At 41.5% G+C, this 26,845-nt stretch overlaps 1 protein-coding gene across 2 annotated transcripts in view; it reads left to right on the forward strand.

Annotated features, from left to right (window-relative positions):
* MYRIP (myosin VIIA and Rab interacting protein) overlaps positions 1-22,091 on the forward strand; it is a 194,163-nt gene extending 172,072 nt beyond the window's left edge. The window contains exons 11-17 of one of the 2 annotated variants that reach the window (XM_056857565.1): positions 3,172-3,234; positions 14,299-14,493; positions 16,421-16,582; positions 17,241-17,345; positions 19,092-19,152; positions 21,038-21,156; positions 21,728-22,091. In XM_056857565.1, coding sequence (XP_056713543.1) covers positions 3,172-3,234; positions 14,299-14,493; positions 16,421-16,582; positions 17,241-17,345; positions 19,092-19,152; positions 21,038-21,156; positions 21,728-21,760 — 738 coding nt within the window. In that variant the 3' untranslated portion in view covers positions 21,761-22,091. The remainder of the gene's footprint in view (positions 1-3,171; positions 3,235-14,298; positions 14,494-16,420; positions 16,583-17,240; positions 17,346-19,091; positions 19,153-21,037; positions 21,157-21,727) is intronic. The other variant, XM_056857566.1, reaches the window with a different exon arrangement.
* Positions 22,092-26,845: the final 4,754 nt, after the last annotated feature.

The following is a 26,845-nucleotide window of genomic DNA, read 5'->3' on the forward strand; positions in this document are numbered from 1 at the left end:
TAAATAATGTTGAAATTGATGTTTGGATAATCTGTAATACTGATTGGTGTTGAACCTATAGTTTGGAAACTATTTTGATGTGATATAATAATAGAGACGGATTTCATTTCCCATTGATGAAGAAAGATGGTCTTTTTTTTCTAACAATGGTGGCTTTTGTTTATTGAATTATAAGAGAAGTGCTTCCTGAATCCTTAAAAACGTATCTTCTGTGAGATTAAATGTATAAATCATTTCATTGAGCAGATAATTTGTTGAGAGTTCTGGTTATCAGCATATGTTATATTAAGTAAATAAAAAGTATTTTTTACTGCAGCTGATGAACCATTTAAATAACCTTTCACTTAAATTCCCTCAATCTCAAAGAGGCAATGGGAGGGAGACCAATAATGAGGTAGGAAAGATCTAATTAGTTAGCCCCACGAATTAACGCAAAGGTGGCCTTAAGTTACGTGAAACTGTGGTCATTTATGCATGGGTACTTTCACTGACGTTCGCCCCCGGTCTGAATCAGTTGTTCCTTGGAGTTATCCATGAGTTTTCCGTCCATTAGAGATGACCTCACTGCTAGCCCTCACAATATCCAGGTCTTTCCATTCCTCTGTTAACCCAACTCTTCCATCTTCCCTGAACAAAGTCAGGGTGAAATCCCCATGCAGAAGGCAAAGTGTGGGACATGCAAGCTTGGTTTCGCTCACAGCCAATTACAAAGCAGCATGTAAACAGGCAGGCATTAAAATACTTCCTGCTTCCTCAGAGTTAACATAAGAACATAAAAAAGGCCCTGCTGGATCAGACCAAGGCCCATCAAGTCCAACAGTCTGTTCACACAGTGGCCAACCAGGTGCCTCCACGAAGCTACTAACAAGACGAGTGCAGCAGCACCATCCTGCCTGTGTCCCACTGCACCCAAAATAATAGGCATGCTCCTCTGATACTAGAGAGAATAGGTATGCAGCATGACTAATATCCATTCTAACTAACAGCCATGAATACCCCTCTCCTCCATGAATATGTCCACTCCCCTCTTAAAGCCCTCCAAGCTGGCAGCCATCACCACATCCTGGGGCAGGGAGTTCCACAATTTAACTATGCGTTGTGTGAAAAAATACTTCCTTTTATCTGTTTTGAATCTCTCACCCTCCAGCTTTAGCAGATGACCCCATGTTCTAGTATTATGGGAGAAGGAGAAAAACTTCTCCCTGTCCACTCTCTCCAAACCATGCATAATTTTATAGACCTCTGTCATGTCTCCCCTCAGCCCCCTTCTTTCCAAGCTAAACAGCCCTAAGTGTCTTAACCGCTCCCTATAGGACAGTTGCTCTAGTCCCCTAATCATTTTGGTTGCTCTTTTCTGCACCTTCTCAAGCTCTTGTAATATCCTTTTTTAGGTGTGGTGACCAGAACTGTACACAGTATTCCAAGTGTGGTCTCACCATAGATTTGTACAAGGGCAGTATGATATCAGCAGTTTTATTCTCTATTCCTCGTCTAATTATGGCCAGCATGGAATTTGCCTTTTTTACAGCAGCCACACACTGGGTTGACATCTTCATTGAGCTATCCACTACCACCCCAAGATCCCTTTCTTGGTCTGTCGCTGCCAGCACAGATCCCATCAGTGTATATGTGAAGTTGGGATTTTTTGTCCCAATATGCATCACTTTACACTTACTCACATTGAATCTCATTTGCCATTTTAATGCCCATTCTTCCAGTATGCAGAGATCATTCTGGGGCTCTTCACAGTCCGATTTTGTTTTAACCACTCTAAATAATTTGGTGTCATCTGCAAACTTGGCCACCTCACTGTTTAACCCCAACTCCAGGTCACTGATGAACAGGTTGAAAAGCACCGGTCCCAACACAGATCCCTGAGGCACTCCACTGCTCACATCCCGCCATTGTGAGAACTGACCATTGATTCCTACTCTCTGCTTCCTATTTTTCAGCCAGCTCTCAATCCATAAGAGGACTTGTCCTCTTATCCCATGACTATGAAGTTTGCTTAGCAGTCTTTGGTGGGGGACTTTGTCAAAAGTTTTTTGGAAATCCAAATACACAATATCCACAGGCTCATTCCTGTCCACATGCTTATTGATGCTTTCAAAAAACTCTTAATAGGTTAGTGAGACAGGACCTCCCTTACAGAAGCCATGCTGGGTTTTGCCCAGCAGACCTTGCCCTTCTGTATGCTTGACAATTCTATCTTTAATAATGCTTTCCACTAATTTACCTGGAACAGACGTTAAGCTAACTGGCCTGTAATTTCCTGGGTCCCCCCTGGAACCCTTTTTATAAATGGGTGTTACATTGGCCATTCTCCAGTCCTCTGGTACAGAGGCTGATCGAAGGGACATATTACATATCTTTGTTAGAAGTTCAGCAATTTCCCATTTGAGTTCTTGAAGAACTCTAGGATGAATACCGTCTGGTCCCTGTGACTTGTTAGTTTGCCGTTTGTCTAGACGTTCTAGGACTTCCTGCCTTGTTACCACTATTTGCCTCAGTTCCTCATTTTCCCCTCTCCAAAATCTCTGTTCAGGAGAAGGAATCTGCCCTGTATCTTCAACAGTGAAGACAGATGAGAAGAATTCATTTAGTTTTTCAGCAATTGCTTTATCCTCCCTTAGAGTTCCTTTACTCCCATTGTCATCCAATGGTCCAACCGCTTCCCTAGCTGGTTTCCTACTCCTAATATACTTAAAGAATTTCTTATTGTTCTGCTCTTTCTGAATTTCTTATTGTTCTGTTCTTTCTGAACAGAAGAAAAGCTTTTTAAAACCAAGGCTTGAATTTCTCCCCCACCCTTTCAGATTCCTCCTTTTTTAATTGTTCTTAAAATGCTTTTTATGCAGCGATTGTGTTGGGGTGGATTTTCTCTCACAATAAGCACTACAAGTCAGCCAATTACAAAGCAGCATTTAAAGGGGCGGGACTTGATTTGAGCTTGGATACTGCTGGTGCATAGATTCCCAACAGGAAAGTGTGGGTCCAGCAAGCAACAAACCTCAGTGCCTGATGACAACTAACTGCAGGCATTAACTGTAACATTTATGTGTGCTTTCTGTCTTCCCTTCATTCCATAGTTATTTCTGAGTGACTTGTCTCCACCATCTAATGCTATCTCTCTTCTCTACTTTTCCATTTAACTGCTGTCCAACTATCTAGGAAAAACAAAGGGCTTTTGATCTCCATCTTAAACTTCAGTTTTTAACCTCAGCACTACAGCAGGTGAGACTGGTCCATTTTATCTGCATTTCTGTCATCCTTTCTTACATAACTGAGCTTTGTTCCCTTTAACCCTCACCCTAACCCTAACCCTTTAATCATTATTCTTGCATTCGCTCACTGTTTTGTGTTCTTCAGTGCTTGGCTATAGTTTAAAAATCATATAACTTTTTAAAAAAGAAACAACTAAATTTGTTTGTGCTCCTGATCTGTTTAACTGGAACCTCCCAAAGCCAAAAGAGAAGAGCCTATTGACTATGCTTGCATTATATGAGTTAGAACAGGGGTGTCAAAATAATTTGTTACGAGGGCCGGATCTGACATAAATGTCACTTGGTCGGGCCAGGCCATGCCTTGCCAGCCCAAATCGGGAATGGAGGCGTAGCTGGCTTGCAGGCGGGATAAGAGCTCTCAAGGAGCCGGATTCAGCCCGCGGACCTTATGTTTGACACCCTTGAGTTAGAATATGCCAATCAAATATGCAAAGGATGTGTGTGTTTGTTGTTGATTCTCCCCCTTGTGGCAAACCTCCCATTGCCCCCACCCATGCTGGTGCTGGAGATTTTTGTTGGGATCCAAACCTATATCTATACTGTCTCTGTAGACGCTTTATCCATCCCTCCAGGAAGCTTATATTGTTCTCACCTCCATTTTCTTCTCTCAAGAACCCTGTGAAGTAGTTTGTGTGTGTGTAAAGTGCCGTCAAGTTGCAGCTGACTTATGGCGACCCATTTTTGGGGGGTTTTCATGGCAAGAGACTAACAGAGGTGGTTTTCCAGTGCCTTCCTCTGCACGGCAACCCTGGACTTCCTTGGTAGTCTCCCATCCAAGTACTAACCAGGGCCGACCCTGCTTAGCTTCTGAGATCTGACGAGATCAGGCTAGCCTGGTCCATCCAGGTCAGGGTGTGAAGTAGTTTAGAGTGGGAGAAAGCTAGTAACCAAAGTCACCCAGTTGACTTTCGTGGCTGAGTTGACATTTGAACCCTGACCTCTGAATCCTAGTCTTGCAGACTAAGCATGCTTGTTCTCACACTGGGGTCAAACCTTGCTCTCTTCCTGATAAAATGGGATCCAGGCTTCTGCTTCTCTCCTCCCTTCCTTCCTTTATATCACGATGGCATTAGTCAGAGTCTTTAGGTTTTTCAGTACCAGACATCATAAATGATCTTTCACTGTTAAAGGGAGTTAAACTCATTGTGATGAAGCAGAACATGATTTTAGAGTCAGTGTTTAGTATGGTTACAATGAAATATGACAGATGCTCCAGATTTTCCAAGCTAGCACCACAGGGAAGTCTGCTGCCTATCATCTTTTCCTGCCATTCGGGGGGGCGGGGCGGGGATAATGACTGCAATGTCCAACTCTGTCCCCGATCTACACTTGTCTGTTATAAAACCTTACAGGGCTTATGCACATGCAAGAGAATGTGTGTAGAGTTCTGTCCTCGCAAGCATGGACCCTGGGCTCTAGACAGACATGCCAATGAACGCATGTAGTTAAGGGGCAGACCTTGCTGACAGAATACCAATCCTTCCTCCATACACTTTATCTATTCCTCCCAGAATTTCGTGATACATTTCTCTGGTATTGCCTCCTTCCGGCCAACCTGTGATGCTAGCTGGTGTTTGTGTGGTGTAGCTGCATATAGGTATAGGGTGTCATGAGATCATTCAGTCACTCCTGATACAGGGATGCAATAACATTTCTCATCCTCTGAGAGGCCATCCTTTGTATTTCTTTATGACTCACTATGCTGGGCTGACCTCCTCCCAGTCAGTGACAGTGGTAAACTTCTCTGGGGACAGGTAATTCTTACTGATTAAGGTTGCCAGCTCTGGGTTAGGAAATACCTGGAGATTTTGGGGTGGAGCCTGGGGAGGGTGGGGTTTGGGATGGGGAGGGACCTCAGCATGGTATAAGGTGATATGATAACCATCTTCAAGTACTTGAAGGGCCGTCGTTTAGAGGATGGTGCTGACCAGAACCAACGGGGTGAAATTAAATCGAAAGAGTTTCTGTCTAGACATTAGGAAGAATTTTCTAACAGTTAGAGCGGTTCCTCAGTGGAACAGGCTTCCTCAGGAGGTGGTAAACTCTCCTTCCCTGGAGGTTTTTAAGCAGAGGCTAGATGGTCATCTGTCTGCTGAGTCGATGACCTTAGGCAGATCATGAGAGGGAGGGCATCTTGGCCATCTTCTGGGCATGGAGTAAGGGGTCACTGGGGGTGTGGGGGGGAGGTAGTTGTGAATTTCCTGCATTGTGCAGGGGGTTGGACTAGATGATCCTGGCGGTCCCTTCCAACTCTGTGATACTATGAATGCCATAGAATCCACCCTCCAAAGCAGCCATTTTCTCCAGGGGAACTGATCTTGATAGCCTGGAGGTCAATTGTAATAGTGGGAGATCTCCAGGTACCACCTGGAAGTTGGCAACCCTATTACTGATAGACCACAGAAGTAAATCTTAATGACGGTAATAGTGAAGTGTGCATCCAGTTTTGCAGAAAAGTGTGCCAACTATCAGAAATTTAGAAGTCATGGCCCTAAAAGTATGTGGTTTTAAACTTCCTAGGTACAGTCTAGCACAAGTGAGTTGCAATCAAATCCCTTTAACATCAGTGGGGCTTAAATTTATCACAAATGAAACTCATTCAGTTGCTTTCAGTTATAATTAACATTTGCAGAATTGTGTCCATTATATTTAATTATGCAGTTTTCTGGGAGTTGGCAAAATTCCTGCCAGGTTCGTATTGTCATCAGAGTAAATGTCAGAAACCTGCTGGTGCAACTAATAATATTAGGATCAGAGCAATGTTTTCATAAAGTCTGAAGTGAATTGTGTAGCTTCAAGGCTGATGACTCAATGCACAACCTGTTTCTAACCCTTAGATGAAGACAGCTATTGATTGAAGAGTAGCGACGTGTCTGTGAGCGTGATGAAGCACCTTAAGAATGGAGCTTGTGATGTTTGCATGGTGATTAAGGAAATGGTCAATACTGCTAGGGACCATTAGAGAGAAGAAAGACTTTTATATACTCATTTTGTGTGCCGAATGTTAATTTGACGTTTCCACTGAGATAGCATAAATCACTGCTTAACTCAGAGTCCAGGGATCTTACTATCACTAAACCATGATCAAAGCTTTACAAGTAAGGGTATGGACCAACCAAAGTTTAGCACCTCTAAGTGATTTAATGGAACACTGCCACTGAATATGTGGGACATACACATTCCTGACACTTCTACCTGGTTCACACACTATAAGCCTGACATTTCAAAAGCCAGACAAAATTGGTGAGCAAAGGTATCATTATGTACGTCTCTTTGTTAGAAAGCTCACTGCAAAGCCTACACACTTCCAGCCCAGATTTATATCCACAATTAAATGCCTATTTTAATTCATTTTTATTTAGACGATTGGTACTATGTGTCTCCCAAAATCTGCTCAAGGTGACAAACATAACAAAAATATGAGTTTTAAAATAGGTAATATAAAAATGATTAATGAGTAAAACCAGCCCCATCTAGGTGTTAAAGCAGCAGTCAGTGATATCACAGTTCCACCTTTCCCTGGTCACCACCTCTCTCACTTCCATGGGGGAGGTGATAGTACTTGCGATTAAAAACCTTAACTAGTGAGATGGACAGAATGGCAGAAGGTGGTCTTTCAGATATCACCTAATGATCACCAAGGCAGAGTGATGATTTGAACCTGTATCTTCCAGATCCTAGTCTGACACCAACCACTACACCACACTGGCTTTCATGAAGTGGTTACTGTTGAACAGAAGCAAGCAGGCAGGCCTGATTTGGTCATGCATATCAAGTGGTTTCAAATCATTCAATGGTTTCTGTTGGGCCTGGCATTGATGAGTCCTTCCTCAAAAGATAAAACAGACCTGGAAAGGGCTCTGCAGTGCACCTTCCCCTTCCTTTTGCTGACAGAAACCAAGGCTTGAAGGCAATATTGTTGTGGTAGCCTAGCAACAGTTGCTGAGAGCTTTTATTTCTTGAAGTTACAGCCACTGCTTCTATTATTGTGGTGGGTTTAACTCCCCCCATATTGTTTTTTAATATTTTAGATTTTTCCGCAAAACTGGGGCTTTTCTCAGGTTTGTAGAAAGATTTATCTTCTTTGGATTTAAGTATCCACATATTGTGCCATGGTGAGAATTACATATATTGATTAAGGGGAGAGCCATTTGGGAAAGGTCTACTTTCCTGCGTTGAATCTGAAGTGAAGGAACAGAAAATCAACGTGACTGAGGATGCTTCCACATGGTGATCATTACAGATTTGGTGTGTACTCATTCACTGCAGCTGACCATTGCTTATATACAGCCCACTGACATGGAAGATCATTAGTTTTAGAATGGCAAGACTATAGTAGCAGGCAGAAACTTTCTACTCAGAATGGCCCTAGAAAAACTACTTCCCAACTAGTGGGTTGTAGTGTTTACCTACAGTTAATGGTGGAAGAACTGATGGGGTTCTTGCCAGTGTTTCATGGTCTGGTGACATTTAGCTGTCGTGTTGTAGTTGCAGATTGTCTGACATGTCCCTGTTATTCACTTGGCTGTGAAACAGAGTAGATGTGACAGCTGTCTTTTAGAATCGCCCCTAGGCAAGTTGACGATGAGCCTTCCGTCAGCAAAAGAAAAGAGCAAGAGAATAAATGCCAGTGAAAGTGGTCTTTTACCAGCACCAGACATCCACCTACTAACCCGACCTTTCTCTACTCATACTGATGTTGGGGTATACCTATTGCACCTGTATATTTTAACTAATCATTTAAGTTATAGGTTTTGTGTGTTTGTGTCGAGTCACATCTGACTTATGGCGACCCTGGTGGGGTTTTCAAGGCAAGAGACATTGGCATTGCCTTCCTCTGCGCCACAACCCTGATATTCCTTGGAGGTCTCCCATCCAAATACTTGACAGGGTCGACCCTGCTTAGTTTCGGAGATCTGATGAGATCAGGCTAGCCCGGGCTGTGTGTTAAGTGCTGTCAAGTCGCTTCCGACTCATGGCTACCCTATGAATGAAAGTCCTCCAAAATGTCCTATCTTTGACAGCCTTGATCAGCCTTGCTCAGCCCTGGCTAGCCCTACATTATTTATCCTCAGAAAAACTCAGCTGTTCTGTGATTCAGAATTCTCACCTCTTCTTCAAATGAACTAGAGTAATTGGGCAGCTGCAGACCAGAAAGAAGCAATGTTTTAAAATAGTGATCCAGAAACATTACAGTTCAGAGAAAAGATATTAAAAGAGTTATGGATCTGTACAAATTGTATTTCTTGGTTCTTGTATTTTCTTTTCCTTTCCCCATTCTTTCTCGTACATTCTGTGTCCGTACTTTGGATCTCTACTGTTTGTGGCATTGCTGCTGAAGCAGAATGTTAAGGTTGCTTCAATATGGGGATTTTACCCTGTGTGGAGTGCACGAAGACCCAGAATTTAATGGGAGTTTCCACATGATTATGTGCACATTGTGAGCATGACCTGTGGGCCTCCTGGGGACCATAAAAATTTCCAGCACGTTAAAGGCTTTCCCTTGTGAGGTGGAGGAAAGGAAAGCCGCCTTTGGTTCAAGTCAAAAGAGGAACTGCAGGCAGAGTGTCAATTTGGGAAGGGGGCAGAACTAATCTCTGCCTCCGAAATGGCTCTGCATCCCACCCTTTAAGAGGGGTTTCTGGGCCATGGAGGATCTGGCACCATCTCCGAAGCATCTGTGCTAATGTGCAGATGCTGCAGAGGGAAAGGCAAAGGGTGGGACTGAAGGGGCAGCAGCAAGGATCACGGCAACAGAGCACCCGGATGTCATTCCTGCATCCTTCAGTGCCAATTGATGCTGCTTCCATGGCAAGAGCACGTTTTGGGGTCTCTGGGTAGAAGCAGCTCAAGACAGGGGTTATAAAACATCTGGATAAACCATGATGTTTATATGACTACCCTTAAATCTTTTTGCTTATGGGAAAACAATGCACTTTTATGCACAGGTATATATTTTCAGTCATTCTAAAATTTGCAGTATATAATCAGTGATGTAAAGTCTTGCCTAGAAAAAATCATTAGAACCATAGTAATGCATGGAAGAGCATCTTCATGCCCAGAAGTTCAGACATAACTTTCTTGGTAGAGGGGTAGTACTATCCTCTCATGTAGTTATGTTGTTATTGTATTGCAGCTTTTTATGCTTACCAGAAGCACACCAGTGGTTGTAATCTTTTAGCAGCGACAGGGAGAGTAACAACCTTGGTGGCTTGCCTTTACACAGATGATAATATAAAACGGTTACAATTCCTTTGTAACGGGTGATATTTGGTTGTGCATATGAGCGCTAAATATTTCACATCAATTTGTCAGCAATTTTCATAGTGTAGCAAGCTGTAAAGAGCTGGGACTCAATAAATAGCTCCCAGGTGATAGCTGGTTTATGGAACACAAGAGAATAAGACAGAGTGTACACTTCTTTGAAGCAGGAAACATTGTCAGTATGGATATACTTTGATGTAATCTTGTATCATGCTCTCTTTCTTTTTTGGCTTTCAATTCGGGCACTAAATTAGGCTCGTATGCGAGGGGCGTCCAGAATAACATTGATTTCCTCTCTTACTATTGATCTTTTTGTAACTAATTAGCACTTGCAGAAGTACATGGAAAACATGGGAAATCATGAGTAGTGCAACAGACCTGTATGTTTCAAGTACTTTATGATTCAAATACTGCAGGTCTATAAAGAGAGGAGTCATCTCACTGGTTTAATTATCACTATGCGCTGCTTAGCTAAGAGGATGATGTTCCCAACTTACCGCTTCTGCTTTTGTTCTGTTTCTCTTTAATCTAAAAGCATCTGCATTTTCTTCATAGTTCATGGGAAGATCAATGCTCGAAGGCAGTTGAAGAACATTTGTTTAGTAAATATCTCAAGCCTTGTAACTATATGCCAGAGACTGAATCGCCGATTCAGAGCATGTGCTGAACCACTGTATATTAGGAGTAGGAAACCAGCTAGGGAAGCGGTTGGACCATTGGATGACAATGGGAGTAGAGGAACTCTAAGGGAGGATAAAGCAATTGCTGAAAAACCAAATGAATTCTTCTCATCTGTCTTCACTGTTGAAGATACAGGGCAGATTCCTTCTCCTGAACAGAGATTTTGGAGAGGGGAAAATGAGGAACTGAGGCAAATAGTGGTAACAAGGCAGGAAGTCCTAGAACGTCTAGACAAACGGCAAACTAACAAGTCACAGGGACCAGACGGTATTCATCCTAGAGTTCTTCAAGAACTCAAATGGGAAATTGCTGAACTTCTAACAAAGATATGTAATATGTCCCTTCGATCAGCCTCTGTACCAGAGGACTGGAGAATGGCCAATGTAACACCCATTTATAAAAAAGGTTCCAGGGGGGACCCAGGAAATTACAGGCCAGTTAGCTTAAAGTCTGTTTCAGGTAAATTAGTGGAAAGCATTATTAAAGACAGAATTGTCAAGCATATAGAAGGGCAAGGTCTGCTGGGCAAAACCCAACATGGCTTCTGTAAGGGTAGGTCCTGTCTCACTAACCTATTAGAGTTTTTTGAAAGCGTCAATAAGCATGTGAACAGGAATGAGCCTGTGGATATTGTGTATTTGGATTTCCAAAAACCTTTTGACAAAGTCCCCCACCAAAGACTGCTAAGAAAACTTCATAGTCACGGGATAAGAGGACAAGTCCTCTTATGGATTGAGAGCTGGCTGAAAAATAGGAAGCAGAGAGTAGGAATCAATGGTCAGTTCTCACAATGGTTGGATGTGAGCAGTGGGGTGTGTCAGGGATCTGTGTTGGGACCGGTGCTTTTCAACCTGTTCATCAGTGACCTGGAGTTGGGGTTAAACAGTGTAGTAGCCAAGTTTGCCGATGACACCAAATTATTTAGGGTGGTTAAAACAAAATCGGACTGTGAAGAGCTCCAGAAGGATCTCTGCATACTGGAAGAATAGGCATTAAAACAGCAAATGAGATTCAATGTGAGTAAGTGTAAAGTGATGCATATTGGGACAAAAAATCCCAACTTCACATATACACTGATGGGATCTGTGCTGGCAGCGACAGACCAAGAAAGGGATCTTGGGGTGGTAGTGGATAGCTCAATGAAGATGTCAACCCAGTGTGTGGCTGCTGTAAAAAAGGCAAATTCCATGCTGGCCATAATTAGACGAGGAATAGAGAATAAAACTGCTGATATCATACTGCCCTTGTACAAATCTATGGTGAGACCACACTTGGAATACTGTGTACAGTTCTGGTCACCACACCTAAAAAAGGATATTACAAGAGCTTGAGAAGGTGCAGAAAAGAGCAACCAAAATGATTAGGGGACTAGAGCAACTGTCCTATAGGGAGCGGTTAAGACACTTAGGGCTGTTTAGCTTGGAAAGAAGGGGGCTGAGGGGAGACATGATAGAGGTCTATAAAATTATGCACAATTTGGAGAGAGTGGACAGGGAGAAGTTTTTCTCCCTCTCCCATAATACTAGAACATGGGGTCATCTGCTAAAGCTGGAGGGTGAGAGATTCAAAACAGATAAAAGGAAGTATTTTTTCACACAACGCATAGTTAAATTGTGAAACTCCCTGCCCCAGGATATGGTGATGGCTGCCAGCTTGGAGGGCTTTAAGAGGGGAGTGGACATATTCATGGAGGAGAGGGGTATTCATGGCAGTTAGTTAGAAAGGATACTAGTCATGCTGCATACCTATTCTCTCTAGTATCAGAGGAGCATGCCTATTATTTTGGGTGCGGTGGAGCACAGGCAGGATGGTGCTGCTGCACTCGTTTTGTTGGTGGCTTCGTGGAGGCACCTGGCTGGCCATTGTGTGAGCAGACTGCTGGACTTGATGGGCCTTGGTCTGATCCAGCAGGGCCTTTCTTATGTTCTTACTGAGCTGTGCCCACTCTTAAAATGTTTATCTGTTCATTAGTTTTTTTTTTATTTCTGCCCTATTATTCCAGCACGTTAGACCACTAAGGCAGATTGCAACCCGATTTAAAACAATAATTAAAACAATAACAGAACCCATGATGGCAGAGAAGCAGAATCTTAAATATTACAAAGGCCTTTTATGTACAGGTTGTTCCCATCATGGTCACCCCCCAGCTACTTTGGGGCTTCATTTTAATTGTGCATGTATTTACTGACCTTCAGAAGTCGCCTCATTCTTCCCTTGCTCTTTTACCCCAAGTTTAAAGTCTGCCTCAATCCCAAATCGAAAGCTGGTCCTATGCCCACTTGTCACTGAGTTTTTCTCCCCATGCCCATTTTCACTTCTCCCTCCCACATGTCTGTCCCCCACATCCAACGCCTCCCCTTGAAGCCATTTGCAAGTACACTAACGAGAGAACAATGCTGGAACGCCATGTGGCTGCTTATTTGGTAAATTTCACAGCAAGTGTGGGTCAGTTTCAGATCAAACAGTTGAGAGAATGCTGAAATAATCACTAATGACCTATGCGGCTGCTTTTGGTCAGTTTCACAGCAAGTGTGGGTGATTTTCAGTTCTCGGCAGGATGGAACGGAGTCAGGCTGATTTGTTGCTCTCTCTTTGTATGCGTCCTCTTATAGGCATGAAGCCTTTTTTTTTTTTTTTTTGCTAGTGCAAGATTACCAATGAATTTCACAAATGACAATGCAAGTGTTTATTTTTTTTTTTATGACCCCTGCATTGAGTTATACAGAAACTCAATGGTAGGTTGTCCAGATTCTTCTCTGATTTGGCTGTAAAATGGCCACTCAGTTCAGATCAAATAAAAGAATCCCGCTGTGAGGCTGGTGACATATTTCGAAAAAATACACTACAGCCAATTACAAAGCAGTGTTTTCAGGGTGGAGAGACTCATGCGTGGTTCAGAAGCTCTGCATTTTTGCTTGGGATGCATATTTGATCACAAAGTACTCCTGGAATTTCTTTAGGGCAAAAAGCCCCTGTGCATAATGTTTGGGAAATTTGACTACTGTGCAGTTAGAGAGCAGCAGATCTAGCGGAAACAGACCATGCATAAAAGGCCAAAGAAAGAACTCAAAACTGCAGAGAGCTGCAAGCTGCCAAAAGGATAAATACAAAGGTATTCAACCAGAAGGTCAAAAGGCACCTGGTATAAGTGCATGGAGAGAATATTGTATACTTTGGGCACCACAACCAAAAAGGCCCTGTCACTGGTAGCCACCTCTTCTGTGGTGGTACCTTCATTATGGAACTTCCTCTCCAAAGAAACATATACTTGCCTTAGTTTTTCTTTTCAGATGCATGGTCAAGACCTTTTTTGTTCCAGCAGGCCTGGCAGAGAGATGTTCCAAATTATTATCATGAAGAGACCCATTAGCCCATAGGAGATAAAGCCGTTCATGATAAACATACAAAGCAAATAATTTACGTCTCTGTAATTACTGTCTGTTGTTATACTCTGTTTGAAATATACATACTTTTAGCAACTATTTAATAAAATACCTTGTGAGATTCACTGTTTGTCATAAGCAACTATACAACCCTCAACTGCACCAATTCATATATATAACCCACCACTAATGTATCTAAGACTCTGTCTATATCATATGATTGCTATGTAGAGGTTAATTGAGTCTATTCATGCAGAATATGCATGAGGAGGGGCTCTGGCTCAGTGAGAAAGCATGCAGAAGGTTCCAAGTTCAATCCCCAGCATTTCTAGTTAAGGATCAGGTCATAGGTGATGTGAAAAATCTCTGCCTAAGACCCTGAAGAGCTGCTGCCAGCTTGAGTTGCCGATGCTGACTTTGATGACCAATGCTCTGATTATAAGGTAGCTTTGTGTGTTCAATAATGAGGTGGTAGGATGTTGAGGACATGTGTGTCCTCAGCCTAAAATATTACGATATTCAACTAGGTATTTACTTAGGTAGGCAAAGTGCACTGGAGAACATGGCTGTGGGTTCCATGCCATAAGCTGACATTGGGAGGGGTGTGGGTGTGTCTCTCTCAGTAAGGTAATTAAAAAGCATTTGCATCTACCTTCTAACACAAACCTGTTTATCTTTCAAAACAGAAATACTCTGCTGTGTCTCTCTGCAACATATCTACTGAGGTCCTAAAAGTCATCAACGCAACAGAGGAGCTCATAGCAGAATCAACGGGGCCTTGTGATATTTCAGCAGATGCTTGTGACAGAGGGAAAGGGGAATTTCCATTAGGTACAGACCCTGTCAGACTTGACGAGCAGCTCACAACACTGGAAGAAAATGTAAGAATGGCAAATAGCTGTATGTGCTCATACAGATTTATATGGATTTTGGGGTCACTCTTACGAGGGGAAAGCATTTGATTTTGATTTTCACAGAACTGTAACCAAAAAATCACCAACACTTTAGAGTTTTGAAAGTTAACACACAATGACACCATAACTAGCTGTATATAATGTGGTGTCAAAGGTGGCCAAATTTTGCAACTCATTATGCTCAACAGTATGCAGATGGTTAAGTTTTTTTATTAATTATGTCTGCAGTACTGAACTCAGCCAACTATAAGGCTTTGAAATGTTATTGCATGTAGATGTGTTGATGACTCCCTTTGTGTGTCAACCTTGGCTGATCTATGATTTTAACAAATAAAGAGTACTGAGAAAGAAACCAGGGTAACATCTCTGTTCCCTCTCACAGGCTTCCATTAATATTTCAAAAACCATCCAAGCATATCAGTTCTTGCTTCATCCTTTAAGCCTTAAAGCTCTTCTAGGGAAAAAATTATGTAAAATTATTTGTTGGAAGCTAAGAAGTTTTATTCTGAAACATTCTGTCTTTTGAGCTCAAATTTGTCATTTTAAGGATGATTTCATAATCGCAGACACTGATTCACCAGAGTAATATTTAGTGAATTTTAATTTATTAATTATTAGTCACGAATTTTAACCAGGTATTGTCTTTTTAACATCTATGTAATCTTTTATCTCATGTACAGATGATACAAACGTTTTACTGGCTCATGCCATACTATAGTAAACATTATTTATTTATCAATTCACCAGAGTAGTTACAAAAATGTAAATATAGTTAGAATCACAGGCTTTGATCCAAAGATGCCACTGTGTGAGTGGAAAGCACAGATTGAGTTTGCAGTTAGCTCCCCAGAAGCCATTCTGGAGAACAATCTTGATGATCTGGAGCCATTTTAGAGAGGGAAGGGGAATACAGGTGGGGGAAAACTGGTCTATCACACACCTGCATAATCAGAAGTGCCTTCTGAGCAGTAAGATCTTTGGATTAGCCCTTGTATCCCAAACATTGGCATCCCAATTGTAAACATGTGTGTCTACATATTTATCTCCATTTCTAACATATTTCTCGCGATATCCAAACAGGGCTTTTTTGGATGTCGCTTTTCTCCTCACCTAGTTTAACACAAAAGCAAGCCCTTTCCCATACATCTCTGTGCTGCCAAGTCTTTCCCTATTCTGTGAGTGTAGTTGTTTCTTTTAGAAGTATTTTTTTTCCTTTTTTTCCCTCTTCTCTTGTAACTCCCTCCCTGATCACTAATGTTCACTTCGAGGAAATTTTCATGTTTTCTTTTCAAGGTGCAGTTTTGCAGCTTTCATCTTAAACCTACAAGCCTAGTGTGTATTATTTTTTTTTAAAAAAAACACAGCATCTTGGAGGATGCCAAGTAGTTAATTGCAGTGAACCCTGTTGTTGTTTTTTCTGATTGAGTTCAAGAACTGAACACCAGTAAGGAACCATACTGTTCATCATTGTGTCTTCAGTGTAATCCCACATGGTACTGTATAGGCGCTGGCCAGCCGGCCTGCACCTGTGCAGTCCCATGGGAGCCTGCACAGAAGACACTCAACGAACAGCAGTTAAAAGTAAGTGCAACCCCATTTTATCTCATACAAAATTATGCCGATGATTCCATCCAGTCATGCTCTGGGTTGAAGTGCTTGCCAGCAGTTCCCAGGTGATCGTTCCTGATAGTAAAAGATCAAGATCCCTCTGAAACAGCATCTGGCAGCTTTATTTACCAAGTATGTGGAAGTATATGGGAAAGACAGTTCTGTGCCAGAGTACCTGGAGAGCCACTGCCAGTCATAGCAGACCGTACTCAACTAGACGGACTGGCGGTCTGACTCAATTTGAAGCAACTTTGTATGTTGATTATAGCTTCAGGTGTGTTTGTAGGTGTACCTGACAGCCGGAGGTGTGTATGGATTGGAGAGTCAACTCAATGAGCTGGAGGATGCGGCACGCAGAATTAACAGCATTACCGCAGAATCTGAGCTGGCTGATTTGGAGGACCAAGTGGCAACAGCAGCAGCACAAGTTCATCACTCGGAGCTTCAGGTGAGATATAGTACCTGCTTTGCTACCTTGCGAGGACAATATGATGTTCCTGCCTTTGGCTTGAACCCAATGATCAGCCTCAATTTTTCACCTTATGAGCATATCAGAAATGCATAACTTATAAAAAAGTATGTTACCAAGAGGCACAGATATGTTTGAATATGAATCTAATTATTTTTTTAAAAATTGAAAACCCACAATATTACAATAATATTACACAATATTAAATATATTAATAAATACATAAATGAACACAAATTCTTTCTTTATCACCTATTTATTGATTTATTTACTTAATTTGTACTCCACCTTTCTCACCAGTGGGGTCTCAAAATGGCTTATATAATTTCCCTCTCCTCCATTCTATGCTCACAATAACTCCGTGAGGGAGGTAAGGCTGAGTGTGATCTGCCCGAATTCACCCAGCATCATTCCTTGGCAGAGCATAAAAAAAGCTTCCATCTGGTATTGTACAGATATGAATTGCATAGATATTGTTTCTTTCATTTACCAGCTATTAACAGGTTTTTAAATATAATACATGGTAATTGTATTTAAACATGTTTGATTGATGAAGGTGTAGACTTGGTTATAGATAAGCAGATTGACTGAGTGTAACTTCCCAAATCCTCTCTGTCCTGTGAACGTATGATTTCAGATTTCAGATATCGAGAGCAGAATTTCAGCACTGACAGTTGCAGGCCTGAATGTGGCTCCGTGCGTTCATCTGATGAGAAAACGTGACCAAAAGCAGACAAACCAGGTGAGAAAAAAACAGCACGCAGCTGTCCTGATCTGGCAAGGAAGCCCCTTCCGGACAGCCAGTACTGCACAGCCAAATGCTGCTCTAGTGCCTGGAGTGGGGACCAGCCCATGTGGGTGGGTGGGTGTGGGGAAAAGGATGACGCAGACACACTGTGCTGGGAGGAATCTGGCCACAACTTTAATGATGACAGGTTCCTCGAGTCTTGGCACAGCATAGGCTGGGACAATAAAAAGGTAAAGGTCCCCTGTGCAAGTACCGGGTTATTCCTGACCCATGGGGTGACATCACATCCCGACGTTTCCTAGGCAGACATTGTTTACGGAATGGTTTGCCAGTGCCTTCCCCAGTCATCTTCCCTTTACCCCGAGCAAGATGGGTACTCATTTCACCGAACTCGGAAGGATGGAAGCTGAGTCAACCTTGAGCCGGCTACCTGAAACCAACTTCTGTCGGGATCGAACTCAGGCCGTGAGCAGAGCTTGGACTGCAGTACTGCAGCTTACCACTCTGCACCACAGGGGTGGGACAATAGGTGCATTTAAGTCTATGTGGCTGAAAGCAGTCAGAGGCAAGTTGGCTGAAATGGGCTTTTCCCCTCAATCGGCCCTGGAAATGGGATATGATCAGGCAAGGCAAGTTATAAAACAAAGAATACTGGATGTGGAGCGCCAAAAAGATCTACAGAAGGCACCGACTTTTCTATCAGCAGAACAGTCCAGATATGTAGCCTCTCCTGCCACCTACCTTGCCCAATTAGAGATCTTCAGATACAGGAAAGCATTTACCCTTGCTAGATGCCAAGCTCTTCCCTTGGCAGTTTTGGATGGGAGATATAGAAAGGTTCCCTTGGAGGACGGGGTATGTCCCTGTGCTTTAAGGGAAATTGAAACAACTGAGCACGTTCTACTGTGCTGTCCACTATACCAAGAGGTTCATTCTAAGTATATCTCCCCCTGGCTTAGTCAGCACCCCAGCCATTCAGGTCTGGAGTAAACTAAAATGCTGATTAAAGATGAAAATCCACAGGTTACGATAGGAGCGGCAAAGTTTTGTGCAGCGGCCTGTAGAGTCCGTCAGACGCTGCTGAGAACATCAGTATGCCAATAATTTTAATGGGTAATATATATAGTTTGCAAATTGTGCAAATAACATTTTTACAGTTTGTATAAGCCTGTGGGTAGAGTGTAATACTAAGGTTTCAGTGATAAATTGTAAAGAGCTGTGCTGGTCTATGACTGTTTTTAATAAAGACTGATTGATTGGTTGATTGATTGATTGATTGATGCATTTCATAGCACCTTCCCCAACCTGCCTCTTGGGGTAACTGAAGGCAGAGAGCTGGTATTAGGGCTGGAAGTAGTGGAAACTGCTTTTCCTAGCCATCCCCGTTCAGAATCACAGGTTACGCTTGACCAGTTGCATGCAATTAGAATGGGACTGAATCCACTATTGTGTGTGTTTGTGTAAAGTGCCGTCAAGTCGCAACCAACTTATGGCGACCCCTTATGGGGTTTTCATGGCAGGAGACTAACAGAGGTGGTTTGCCAGTGCCTTCCTCTGCACAGCAACACTGGTATTCCTTGGTGGTCTCCCATCCAAATACTAACCAGGGCTGACCCTGCTTAGCTTCCGAGATCTGATGAGGTCGGGCTATACCATGCTGCCTTCCCTCCTAAAGCAACTATTAGTAAGAGCCAAATATTAATACGTACTAATAAACTGTGGGATTTTCCCCTTCAACAGATGCACACGATAGACACATCCAGACAGCAGAGACGAAAGCTTCCTGCTCCACCAGTGCAAGGTGATTAAAGAAAACACTGGAAAATGCAATGTGTTCATTTTTATTCTGTTGATATTGTCATAACTGAGTGATACGATGGCAAAAACAGAAATATTTTGAATGAATAAAACCTAGTAGAAACTATTTTTACTGTAAAAATGTCAGTGATCATTCTGAAAGGAAAAGAGGTCAAAAGGGGGTTTTGCTCACTTTTTCTTAATATTCACAATTTTTTGTATCTGAACAGTGATTATTTAAAGGAAACCTAGAATATTTTTCCTTTCCAGTTCTTTCTCAATCTCAACATCCTTCAAGCTTACTGAAACTGATTTATTTTGCCTTTGTGTACTACACAGATGGCAGTTTATTCTGAAAGTTTATAAAGCAGCCCAGTCATACCTTGGCTTGAATCCACCAGTAATTTCCACTGATGAAAAGAATTTCTGTTTGAGGAGCATGGCTTCCTCATTTCTCTCCTTCCACTGCGGCCCCAAACAAATGAATCTTTTAGGGGACCCCTGGGGTCAGAATAAAGGGAGAGAGGAATCTGTAAAAATGGCCACCTCCTAACATCTGTAGAAATCCTCCTTTTGTTCCAAGCCCTTAGGTTATAGCTAAACAGTTTCTTTTTGGTACATGATCAAGAAAGAAACTGGCTTAAAAGTGCCCCCCCCAGCAGAGAAAAGATTAATTTCCCCTTAACTATGCTTCCATAAGGATGCCTCTAACAATTTTATATGCTACCAATTTTGTTTCTTTAATCATTCTCTTTGATTCAAGTTGGTGAAAGCTGCTGCCTAAGCTTTTTCAGGTGAAAACATGGATGCCTTTCCAGTTACTTCTTTCATACTAAAGTCAGATTTATTGTAACTGTACCGCGCAAAAACATTGGCACAGCTCTTATATGGTTCCTTTTTTGTACTAGCTTCCTCTTGCTTCGTTCCTTTAGAGCGAACCCAAACAAAAATTTTAAGAGCATTGCTTCAGATGCCTACCTGTTATCGAACTCTATGGTGAGGCTGGAGACTGGCCAAATAAAAGTTGAGGCCAGGATTGCTTTATTATCAATCTATACATGGCTTCAGTTGAACCTCAGACCCTGTGGACTTTCTCCATTGAGCTTAGAGGATAATTATTCATCAAGCTGTTTAGAAACAATATAGAATAACTTGGATTTCCCCCAGAATATTTGAGGACTTTAGGTTATGACGCAGTGAGACATGTTTTAAAACAGAGAATAAAAGACACTGAAAAGCCATTCAGTCTAGCCAGAGTGCCCTTTTTCAGGGCACCTGCCAATATCAAGTACATCTCTTGTCCAGCGGCATATCTTACAACATTAGAAGTAAATACTATTAGGAGAGCATTTACTTTAGCTCGCTGTGCGGCCTTGCCCTCTGCAGTACTGGAAGGGAAATTTTAAAAGATTCTGCATTCGCAAAGGCTCTGTCCCTGTAGTAGTGGAGAACCGGAAACACTGGAACATGCCCTTCTTAATTGTAGTTATTATAATGAGGACAGGGCGAAGATCTTAGGCCCTATTTTGAGAAAGAGTACTGGTTTTTCTGAACCCTGTAGAATTGATATCCTCCTTAATGACAAATTTCCACAAGTAGCAAAGCAGGTGGCCAAGTTCTGTAAAATAGTATATAATGTCCAGAAAACTAAGCAGAAATGAAAAGGTGTTCATTGCAATCGTGCGTCTGAAATTACTTTCCCTAGCAGTTGTATTCATTTTAAATATATTAATATTTTGTTTAGTATTTGCCTAAAATGTATCAGTTTTATACTATTGAAATGGGTATGTAAAGGTAATTTTTAAAACTACATGTTTGGTCAGCAACTGTAATAATAATAAAAGATGATGATTCAAGTTGGTGAAAGGTTGCTGCCTAATCTTTTTCAGGTGAGAATATGGATGCCTCTCCAGTTACTCCTGACAGAACATTTAACAAGAATTTCATGCTTCAAGGGTCTCTGACACAAAGAACTAAAGAGAGAAAAAGCACTGCCAAGGATTTAATGGTAGGCCCTGAGCTGTGGTTTACTATTCTGTATCTTAAGAGGAAAGTTTATAAACTATCTGGTAACAATAAGGAAGGTGCAAGTCAGGTGAAACAAATAAAAATTAGAAATTTCATTTTTTTAAAAAAAAACTTTCCAGAAATGTTAACATTTCAGATTCCTCAGTGTAAATTTTGAATTCCAAAATGTTTGGAATTGTTTGTGAAATGTGATTAATCTAGCAGTAACTTTTAGACTTTAATTGTATGCATGTAAAAGTGTATAGCAGTGACAAAAAGTGCATTATTTCTCTACAAGACATTTAGTTAGATTTTTTTAAAATTCAGAATCTGAAATTCCAGATTTTTAATATTAGAAACCCCCATTGAGTTTGGAAATTTTTCGAGATGATTTTGTTTTTCACCTCTTCAAAGGGGGGCTAAATAGTGACGATATCTTATTATGGATGTGTAGTCATGTATTTAACAACTAAATATTCTAGTTTATAAGATTAATAGCCTTTCAAAAACTGCACAGCCTTTGTATTATCCCCATTTTAATTCATTATTTCTTCAATTCTTTTCTATTTTAGGAACCATCTATAGGGTCTGCTGTAATGTACTAGAATTACCAAGTTCTACTGCCAATAACACACTGCCTAAGGCTGCACACTACAGTGCCTTTATATAACAGCCATTGTATACATCCAATAAAAATGGACCCTCAAGAACCCACAATGCCTCAGTAATAGGGCTTTGTTTGGATACCTCACTGAGAAAGCTGTTAAGTCTTCAGCATTGTGGTCTTCTATTGGAAACTCTGCCTTAAAGTTCTCATGAGACTCCAAGAAGGACATTGAGTTTCAAGGCTCCATGTTTTAAGATGCACTTTCCCCCCACATTGTCAATTGTACTGAAATATCTTGTCTTTAAAATACATTGGGTTGGATCCTAACTACCACCTGCAGAAGTGCCAGTCTTTGCTGCATCCCCTTTCCCCACAGCAGTCATTTTTTACCTCCAAAAAGTAGACTTCCAGGATGATGACACCAATGTGGATTGGAGAGACTGAAATGGGGAGGGGGCAAAATCACACTCTGTCAGCTTTCCCTTTCCCACTGTACCCCACTCCCCCAAACCTGCATAGCTGTTAAGCTGTGTGGGTCCCATAACCACAAAAATCTATATTCTGAGGGTCAGAAAGAACAGCAGGACCAGAGGACTACAGCAAAGATTTGGATTTCTTCTGTTGATGGTAATTGGGATCAACCCTAGAATGTTTTTGTATTCTTAATTCATTCATTAACTGTCAATCAATATGTTGAAGGTCAAGGAAGAACGCAAATCCTCCAGTTTTGTGATCCATGTTTACAGATACCTTACTGTTCATACAGTCATAGTAATATATGCCTTGCTGAGTATTCCAGGAGTAGCAATTAATCCTGAAGAAAATTGTGGGGACTGGTGAGAAGGGAGGAGAATAATTAAATGGCCCTTGCCTGGTTAGAGGAGCAGTTTTCCTTATTTGATTTGCACTTACATTCCATTCTGGCGTACTCAGATATATGATCTTAGGACACTCATTTGATACCTCGCTAAGGGAGATATTTTTGCTGGTTAAATAGACATTCAGCTGGAGCAATATGAAACCCCTTCTATTTCCAGAAAATAACAACACCATTTAAAGACCCAGAAGTATTCCTTACTGAAATCAATCATAACCTTCCATACCTGAAACTGGCCGGGGACTCCACAATTTAGAAGCCTAATCAAATAGGCAACATTACATAGGCTTGAATCCCACCAGAAATGACGGCCAATGGAAGGATTTCCATCAGCGGAGGATAATTTTCTCTCCTCCCTCCTCCTGCAGCAGCCCAAAATACTGCACCTGGGAGACAGGTTCAGCATGAAGGGGGGACAGGCACAGCATGAGGGGGGAATCATAGGTCTGAAGTTGGGGGGGTGGAAATCTGTGAAAATGTTAGGTGGGATCCATCCCATTGGTTCCCATCCAATCAGTGCTTAAGTTATAAAAGGTGGACTGATAATAAAATAGAGATAATCCTGTTTACATGAATGGCTTTTTATAAATGCTTATTTGCAGTCTTATAGTCAGATCTAGATAGTCCTTTTTATTGGAAGAGTAATGTTTATTTCTCTGCTCACAGCAAAATGTGTGGAAGGAGCTTTCAGGCTTTTACTCCTCTCCAAATGATTCTGATTTTCAAAATGTTATTGTTCAGTTTCAGTGCTTTCAGTCCCTACAGTCTAGGCCATGGCATTCACAAGTTTCTGGCACCCGCCATGTGGGCAGGACCTGATGGGGCTTTTGCCTAACAGGGCTTTGATTGGCCACTGAAGGTCTGATTGGCTGTGCAGATTTTGAAAAATGTTGATTGGCAGCAGCTGCCACCACAGCACAAGGAGCTTAAACAATATGTTGATTTTAAAAAGCCATCTTGTTAATCAGAGGTTTTATCTGAAATGTTGAAGAATTACTATTAAAGTTATTAATAAACACACTCACTGACATTTGGTGGTTGGATCCACCTCCTGTGGCAGCCCATTGTTGGTTACACTCATCATAGGATTGCCAACCTCCAGGTAGTAGCTGGAGATCTCCTGCTATTACAGCTGATCTCCAGCCGACAAAGATCAGTTCCCATGGAAAAAATGGCCGCTTTGGCTATTGGACTGTATGGCATTGAAGTCCCTCCCCAAACCCTGCCCTCATCAGGCTCCGCCCCAAAAACCTCCTGCTGGTGGCGAAGAGGGATCTGGCAACCCTAACCCACCGCCCTGTGCACAAATTCCAAAGGTGCCCACAGGCTCAAAAGTGATACCCTTCTATACCCATTGACTTCAGTGAACTTAAAAGGGGGTAACTCTGCTTAGGACTGCTATGTTAGATGGTAAATTTTGGCGCAGTCAAGATGATACCCATGAGCTGTCTCTTAACTAATGGTTACACATCTAGCACTTCCAGGTTCCATGACATTTCATTCAAAGTCTCACTACAGGCTAGAAGTGCTCACACCTTCTTTAATGGTAAGATTGAAAGGCTAGTTAAAGCAAGTTAGCGATTTTGACTATGTACCTGCAGTGTTAATTTCATTTCTGTTGGGTTTGTAAATTTCCCGTATCTATGTTTCCCATGAACATTTGCTTTTTCTTGTTTTCTTTTTTTACTGCAGCCAAAATGATACCGTCACAGACATGCATGAAATTCTCATCATCTCTTATAGGGCTTGAGTAGACTTTTGCCTGCAATGTATAAAAATTCACTGTCCTTGTGAAAGCTTCTTAACAAAAGTAGGGGTCTAATACAACTGTAATTACTCGGTTTCCATTCTCATGTCTCTTTCTGTACTTGTCCAAGATACACTCCCAGATTCTTGTTCCTGCAGGTTTGCGTGTTAATGAAATGTCAATAATGATGGCTGGTCTACATATTTGTCCAATGATACTATTAGCTAATCCTGTGTATGTAATATTGAATCAAAACATGACTAATTTTAATAGATAACTCTTTGGCTTTTGTTACGTTGGTGTGATATAAAACAAAACTGAGTTTGGAATAGAATGTTTTCCATAAGAGGCATGAAAAGCAACTACAATTGTGTTCAAATGTTAAACTATTCAGTCTTCTTTGACTAAAATGTGTACTGTGTAGGCATTGCAAAAAAAAAAATCCCCACCTACTATAAAGCATTTCAATTTTTACAAAGATTTACTTGTGCCAAATGTGCAAAGATTTAATTTACTGTTTAAAGAAAACCATAAAAATGTATATGTTATAGCACACAAAGAATTATTTTGTCATCAAGTGATTTCAATCCTTAGTGTTAATATTTATATTTAGATTAATTTTTTATAAATAAGAAATATTTTAATGGTTAAAAGAAATGAAGACAATATAATGAATCTGTCGGATTTGGTTTGAGTGGAACTTAATGCTTGCCTTGTTGTTGTGATCTGCATTCTTGCCAGGAATTATTGTCAAGAGAAATGATATAAAACAAATGATTTATGGAAACCAGTTGGCTTTTGGGGACCCTGATTCATATAGAAAACATGTGATAAGAACATGGAATGTTTGTATTTATGTTACTTCTGCTGAAGGGAGAGATGAGACATGAGGACAGCTGACTGTTCCAATGCAGTAACCTTTTTAGCAGTAGAGGAACTGACACACATATCCTAGCAGAACATGGAAGGTTTGGTTAATTGGGTAGTGTTTCCAGACGTAACTGGAGCAGCAATTGTGCAACAGAACTGGGCTATTGCCCCACATCGTTAACTAGACCCTTTTAGAATGTACTCTGCAAGCATATCACCGTGTTTATTTTGGGAGGGGCTGTGTCTCAGTGGTAGAGCATCTGCTTGATATGCAGAAGGTCCCAGGTTCAATCCCCAGCATCTCCAGTTAAAGGGATTAGGCACATAGGTGGTGTGAAAGACCTCTGCCTGAGACCCTGGAGAGCCGCTGCCAGTCTGAGTAGACAATACTGACTTCGATGAACCAAAGGTCTGATTCAGTATAAGGCAGCTTAATGTGTTCATGTGACAGGCCCACTACTGACCGGACATGTGACCTTGTCCCCAAGACATTTTGATGCCTTGGGTGGAAAGTCAAAACGGCTCTTCTCCTTCCCACAAATGTACATGTAGCACAATCCACCAGGAATGTTTCCTGTTCAAGCCTCATTGAAAATGTATGGTGGTGGTGCTCCTGTACAGTTCCCATTTCTTTCAGTGATGCTCTCACAGGAAAATGTCTCGGTGAATTTTGCTCCATCTTCCACTCTGCTGCCTTTCACCCATACTCCACTGGCTAAGGGTTCACACAACTTTTTCATGTATTATTGATAAAAGCAGTCAAATATCAACATTTCGCTCCATTTAATACTGGTGATTACATAACATTTAAATCAATATTGTTTTCATCCATAACACACACAAATAATGCAGCTATTTATAAATGATATAGCCAGTACAATTTTATATATTTTATCTCAAATGCGCTTATCTTTGGGTTGATGTGTCATCACAGTCAACAGTTGCTCCAGAGTTATCATTCTGCCCTGTGCATACCCATGGATGCTGAACTGGGTAACGTCCTCCCATATCTAGTAGTATCTGACAACAGTCTCATCACGGCATACGCTGGCCTGGATCTGCATGCATGTCCCTTAATAAATGGCTGGTGTGGCTATCTCTGATACCCCTGTTCGAGATATTGGAGGATAGATAGTACTGAATCCATGCTTCCCTTTCTCGGCCCCCCAAAATTGATTGATGTAACCATTTGTTTTACAGGTATGCACCAATAAATCCTTGATCACAACAAATAATTGTATTGAAGCCATAAGAATGTAAGTGGAGCTTGCTTGATCAGGCCAGTTGTCCATCTAGCCCAGCAAACTTTTTCATACAGTGGCCAACCAGTTGCTTTGGAGGGCCAACGAACATGGCATAGATGCTAAAACCTTCCCCTGATGCTGCCTCCCAGCACTGGTATTCAGAGGTTTGTTGCCTCTGTAGGTGGAAGTTCCCTTTAGTCACTATGGCTAGTAGCCGCTGAGGGACCTTTCCTCCCATGTCTAAAAGCACAAATACCTCGTCCCAAAAAAGATTGTGACATACAATTTACAATCAGCATAACTTTAGGTAGGACATTCAATTTTTGAGCTACGCATGACATTCTC

Source organism: Euleptes europaea, chromosome 11 (assembly GCF_029931775.1).
Source record: "Euleptes europaea isolate rEulEur1 chromosome 11, rEulEur1.hap1, whole genome shotgun sequence".
Classification (NCBI taxonomy): domain Eukaryota; kingdom Metazoa; phylum Chordata; class Lepidosauria; order Squamata; family Sphaerodactylidae; genus Euleptes; species Euleptes europaea.